Source organism: Rattus norvegicus, chromosome X (assembly GCF_036323735.1).
Source record: "Rattus norvegicus strain BN/NHsdMcwi chromosome X, GRCr8, whole genome shotgun sequence".
In the NCBI taxonomy this organism is placed as follows: Eukaryota; Metazoa; Chordata; class Mammalia; order Rodentia; family Muridae; genus Rattus; species Rattus norvegicus.
The window spans coordinates 157,046,693-157,052,990 of record NC_086039.1 but is presented as its reverse complement, the minus strand read 5'-3'; the positions used below and the strand labels follow the sequence as shown (position 1 = coordinate 157,052,990).

General features: G+C 41.2%; 1 protein-coding gene across 1 annotated transcript; it reads right to left on the bottom strand.

The window, feature by feature from the left end:
* Window positions 1-3,847: 3,847 nt before the first annotated feature.
* Window positions 3,848-5,495, bottom strand: LOC120099185 (protein Mis18-beta-like). Its single transcript, XM_039100173.1, has 2 exons — window positions 5,438-5,495; window positions 3,848-4,299 (listed from the first exon to the last, which is right to left on the bottom strand). The coding sequence occupies exons 1-2, from the start codon at window positions 5,493-5,495 to the stop codon at window positions 3,848-3,850; spliced, it is 510 nt and encodes a 169-aa protein (XP_038956101.1).
* Window positions 5,496-6,298: the final 803 nt, after the last annotated feature.

Below are 6,298 nucleotides of genomic sequence, written 5' to 3'. Positions count from 1 at the left end.
TTTGAGAAATACATCTGACGTCAGGATGCCTGTGACAAACCTGTGACCTTTCTGAGAAATACATCTGACGTCAGGATGCCCCTGACAAACCTGTGATCTTTCTGAGAGATACAGCTGACGTCAGGATGCCCAGTAATATAATAAAGTTTTGGTGATCAAGATATTGAGGCAATTCTGACTAAGCTAATTAAGACAAAACAAAAACAACTGTTCTCAGAAAGACCCCCTACCCCTCCCTGTGGTAAATTCTGAGAACAGCGGCATTATGTCATCCTGACCCTGCTTGACCACCCAGTTCACCGCCTCCCCCAAGGGATGTGCCAACTTAGCTCTTTCCCAGTGATTCACCAAGGCCAGGTATAGGGCTGGATGAGGAAAGTGACTAATTGAGCTAAGAACAGCCCCTTGAGCAGGCCAACCAATACCTGACCAGATCCTTTGTCCTGTGTACCACCAATGAGAATGGGCCACCTAACCCTGCTGCTGAAGTCTGCCCTCTGTAACGAATAAAAGTTGTGCACTTTTTGGGTTCAGGGTTGCCTCTCCCTGCGTGGATGAGCAACCCCACGTACATGGATTAAAAACCTTATATCCTCATGCTATTGCAGCAGTTACTTTGTTAATATGTGCTCTGTGGGTTGTCCTCCTGAGGTGAGGCCACTTCGGGGTCTTACGACAGTTTCAAAGAAAAACTTGTACGGCTATCTTGACAGCAGCCTTATTCCTTTCTGAGATGAGGTGGGTGCCAGTCTAGTGTGCAGCAACAGATGAATGACTCAACAAAACATGGCATATCCATTACTCATCTTTTAAAAAGGACATTCTGATACATGCAGCAACATGAATGTCCATGAAGTCATGAAACCCCATGAAATGAGCCAGGCATTAAAAGACAAGTACTTGAGTTCTAGGAGGTCCCGAGAGTAGCCATATTTGTAGCAGGTAGGCTGGTGATTGGCAGGAGTTAGGGGGCAGGGCAGTTGGTGTTTTATGGGTACAGCCTTTCAGTTGTCTAAAATGAACAGATTCTGGAGTTGGAGGTATTGACAGCTGCCCAGCAAAAAGATCATGTTAGTCCCAGTGGACTGTCCATCTGAAAATGGCTAGGATGGTAGGTTTTTTATGTTTTATCACTATTTTGGAGATGTCAAAGACAAAAGGTCAAACGATTCCTTGTCTTGTAGTTGGTCTTATTGATGAACTTCAGAGTTCAATGGAAGAGACAGGTATCCGCCAGAAGTCCTAAAGAGAGAGAGAGAGAGAGAGAGAGAGAGAGAGAGAGAGAGAGAGAGAGAGAGAGAGACTAAAAGCTGAATTGAAGAAAGTGGCAGGAAGCTCTGAGAACTCCTAATAATCTCTTCTTGTGAAGGTGAAGCACTATCTACGTGCACAGGAACTTGGTGTCTGGGAGAACTTCCACCTTGCCTGAGCTCCAGAGCTAGCTCTTAGTTTTTCCTTGCCTGTACTTGTCCAATATTATGCTTATGATATCTTACTGTAGTGCCTCAAAACCCTGGGGAAGGAGTTTAATAGTGGGAGGGGGAAGAGAAGGTAGAATAAGGTATTGAGTTCTAAGTCTTGGAGTTTCTGCACTGTTGGGTACTAATTGATGATTAGGGCCAACAGAAGATCAAGTCTTTATTTAGCTTAAAGCAGATTACTACCTTAGAAAGTACCCAAACATGTGTGAGGGCATGTGAGTCCCCCAGCTCTAGTGACAATTCCTTGGGCTCTAGCAAAAGGGTGGGTGGAAGGAGAGAGGCCTTGGAAATGGAAATGAAAAGTGAAGGTGGAGAGAAAAATGGGAATGTAGAGGAACAAGGGCAATGGTGTGGGTGAAAAAAGAAAGAACTCTGGTGTCAGCATCCTCCTTTCTGCCTCATCCCAGCATCATTGTACCAGCTGGTATCCTGGAAGCCTGGAAGATTAGATGTCACACTTATCTCTAATCTGACTATTTCTAAATGACTCTATAAAGGATTGCCTATTAGGAGTTCTGGAAGCTGCCTGTCACCTTCATTCAGCTCTCATCTTCGTCTGGCAGGTCAAGGACTTTATCAGCAACAGACAGTAGCTGATTTTGCTAAAGAACAAGGAACCATTTGATAATTTTCTTTGATATTTTAAAAATCATGGAAAAATATATATAACATATTAGGAGCTGTGTTTATTGTTTTAAAGTGTACAGTTCAATATGTTCATGACACTGAGGCACCACCAAGCCCAGCCAAGTTCAGAACTTTTTTATCTTGCAAAACTGAAACTCAGAACATATTAAGCACTATTTACTTGCTCCTTCTCCCTTCAACCACTGGCAACCATTCCTCTACTTTATGTTAGTTTGGCTGCTCTGGGGACCTCCTAGAAGTGAAATTATACAATATTTATACTTTTTTTGCTTGGTTTCTTTCACTACGCATCATGTCTGTAAGAATTATCCATTGCCCATAACTTTGGATTTGGAATAGATTCAAATACATTGATTTTTTTTTACATAGTAAAGTATGACTATGTTTCAATTTCTGTTCCTGGCTTTTAAAAATGTGTGTGTGTTTGTTTGTTTGTGTGTGTGTGTGTTTGTGTGTGTGTGTGTGTGTGTGTGTGTGTGTCTGTGTCTGTGTGTTGAACCCCTAGGTCATTGGTGGGTGTCTTTTCTATCTATCCTATTTTTGAAGCAATTCTCTCACTGAATCTAGAGTTCACTAATTCATGTATGGCAAGCACTTTACTAGTGAGCTATTTTCTCAGCCCCTGGAAAACACATCTTAAGTAAACCAATAGGAGAGAGGGGGAAGAAGAGAAAGAGATAATGAGAGAATGAGAGAACAAGAGAGCAAGCAAGCAAAAGAGCTACTGCGGAATCCAGCATCATGTGTGGCACACACCTCTAATCCTAGCATTTGGATGGTGGAGGCAGGAGGATCAGGGGTTCAAGGAATCCTCTATGTTATTTCCACTTCAAGGCAATGCCTGAGCTACTTCAAAAAACAAAAAGGTGAAGATTGGATCATTTCATTATTTTTGTGAGTTTTCTGCATGGCTCATCTCAGAACCTGACAACATGCTTCTGGTACCTGGTGTGAATTCCCACAACCTGCTTCTTCAGTCATCCAAAATTCTCACCTTGAACCAGTTATTTCACCCAAACTGCTACAAGCCTTGTAAGGCCCTGGTTTTCTGGCTGTTACCACATTCACTTTTGTGATCTTAAGCAAAGTAGTCGTGCCTGTATCACGATGACAGAGTACTATATTTAATATTTGTTTCACAGAAGTGGAGGATCTTGCCTTCTTTTTTTAAATTGTGCATTGTATTCTATTTATTAACTGTTACTTATTACAATATATATTTGTTGTTGTTTTGTTCCAGACAGGGTTTCTCTGTGTAGACCTGGCTGTCCTAGAACTTACTCCGTAGATCACACTGGCCTTGAATTGAAAGATCCACCCACTTCTGCCTCCTGAGTGTTGGGTTAAAAGCACGCACCACCACCTTCCAATGTACATATCTATTTTACATAAGCAAAAAATGATTTCTCAATGACATTCTTCCTTAATTCTAGCAGAGGAAACAGACACATGTGGATCTCTGTAAGTTTAAAGCTACCGTGGTCTACATAGAAAGTTCCAGGGCAGACAAAGCTATAGAGAAAGACCCTGTCTCAAAACAAATACAAGTATTTATCATTATGTCACTGGCATGTAGAAATACCATCTCTATTAACTCCATCTCTTTATCCAGGCCAACTGTTCATTTTTTTCATCAGTGGACACAAGTGACACTGCATGCTAATTGGTTATTAGTAGTGAAATATATTTTCAGAGATAGGCATTATGTAATCAATGTACTAAAATAAATTTAAAGTAATAGAGTCACATGTTGCAAGATCTTTGATCATTCTGTGAAGCCCAAGATTGTGCTGTTTCCTTGCTTGTTCAGTTTTCTTGGTTAGACTGATGAGGAGTTTTCCCTTCAGAATCTTCGTCAGTGAGTTGAAACAAGTGTGCACTACCATTATCTTCTCTTTCTGCTCTGCAATCTTTTCTGGTAAAGGTACATTGGGAATACCCATCTCTGATGTGTTTACTATGGCCTTTGTTTTTAACAGATAACACAGCATTTTATCACAAGAAAGGCAGAAATGGCCTCTCAAGGCAGCGAGAGCAGTATGGGTAGAATATAAATGGAAACCAACAGGAGCCCCACAGGAATTACAGAATAAAAGGTTGTATGTGCTGGATTTGAGAGAACCTTCTATGCCAACCAAAAGGGGCTCTAACAAAACAACATTGTTCGTGACTCAAAACTGGGTCTTGACGACAGGGAGACGGTGGCGAGAGCAAGTTGCCATCTGCCCCCCCCCCCCATTGTGCCTTCTTAAAGGAAGTTACAATAAGCAGGGTGGAGAACAGGGCAAGGAAATCAGAAAGTAAAGGCTATGGTGAGGTGAGAAGGAATGAAACCCTCCAAACAACATAAACAAGCAATAACAAGTACTAGTAGATTTGTGTGTCAACTTGACAAAAGTTAGAGTCATCAGAGAGGAAGGAGCCTCAGTTGAGAAAATGCTTCAATGAGAACCAGCTGTAAGGGACTTAGTCCCTGGGAACTCTGGTTGGTTGGCATTGTTGTTCTTCCTATGGGATTGCAAGGCCCTTCAGCTCCTTCAATCCCTTCTCTAACTCCTCCAATGGGGACCCCATTCTCAGTTCAATGGTTGGCTGCGAGCATTTGCCTCTGTATTTGTCATGCTCTGGCAGAGCCTCTCAGGAGACAGCTATATCAGTTTCCTGTCGGCATGCACTTCTTCGAATCATATATACAGTCACCAAACCCAGACAATATTGCTGATGCCAAGAAGTGCATATATATATATATATATATATATATATATATATATATATATATATATATATATATATATATATATATACTGAATTCACAGGTGGGGCAGGCTCTAGATGGCCTTTCCTTCAGTTTCTGCTCCAAACTTTGTCTCCATATCCCCTCCTATGGATATTTTTTGTTTCCTCTTTTAAGAAGGACTGAAGCATCACACTTTGGTCGTCCTTCTTCTTGAGCTTCATGTGGTCTGAGGATTGCATCTTCGGTAATTTGAGCATTTGGGCTAATATCCACTTATCAGTGAGTGCATACCATGAGTGCTTTTCTGTGGTTGGGTTACCTCACTCAGGATGCCTATGAATTTCATAAAGTCATTGTTTTTGATAGCTGAGTAGTACTCCATTGTGTAGATATACCACATTTTCTGTATCCATTCCTCTGTTGAAGGGCATCTGTGTTCTTTCCAGCTTCTGGCTATTATAAATAAGGCTGCTATGAACATAGTGGAGCATGTGTCCTTATTATATATAGGAGCATCTTTTGCTAACCCACAATTTCAGCTTTCTCCCTCCACACACAAAAATTCTGTTGCCTTTCTGACTCAGGCTGAAGTTGAAAAGGATATTGAGGCTGGGGTGCAACTTATGCATGCTGGGCTAGCATTCTACTATCAAGCTATACCCTTGGTCTCCCTGACAAAGAACTAAAGGACACTAAGCAACATTGAGAGTAAGAGAAACAGTCTTCCCTAGGGAAGAACATGAAAACTGGTTATGCCATTCAAGTAACATACAGACTGAGCAGGTTATATTTAGGAATATACATGTAATAAAAATTAATGAAAAAAGCCTCTGGATCCTCTGACCTTTTCAGTGCTGGGCACTACCATGCCAGCCTTTTTATACTGGTGCTGGAGATTTAGTTTTTCGACATTTTTTTTTCTTTTTTCTTTCTTTTTTTTTTTTTTTTTCCGGAGCTGGGGACCGAACCCAGGGCCTTGCGCTCGCTAGGCAAGCGCTCTACCACTGAGCTAAATCCCCAACCCCCGACATTTTTTTTTTTGCTTGAAAAAGTGTCACATTCCAAACCAGATTTATTTTTGCAATCTAGTGCAGAATCAAGCCTTTAGATTGTACAGAATTCCCCGTTGATTACTATCTCTTGTTTAGTTTATAAATGTTTTAAAAGGGATAATTTTTCAAACTCAGTTCCAATTTGATTCCATTTACTAGTAGTCCCTTGAGTAGCCAAACTCATAAAAATAAGGAAGGATGGATGCCAGGGCCTAGAGAGAACAGCATGGGGTTAGTGGTTCATGGGACCAGAGTCTTATTTGGCAAGATGTTTAGGCTCTGGTGATAGAGGGTTGTGATGTTTCATAACTATGTGCACATATGTGACACCACAGAACTACACGGTTAGAAATGTTTAACATGGTAAAGTTTATATTGTG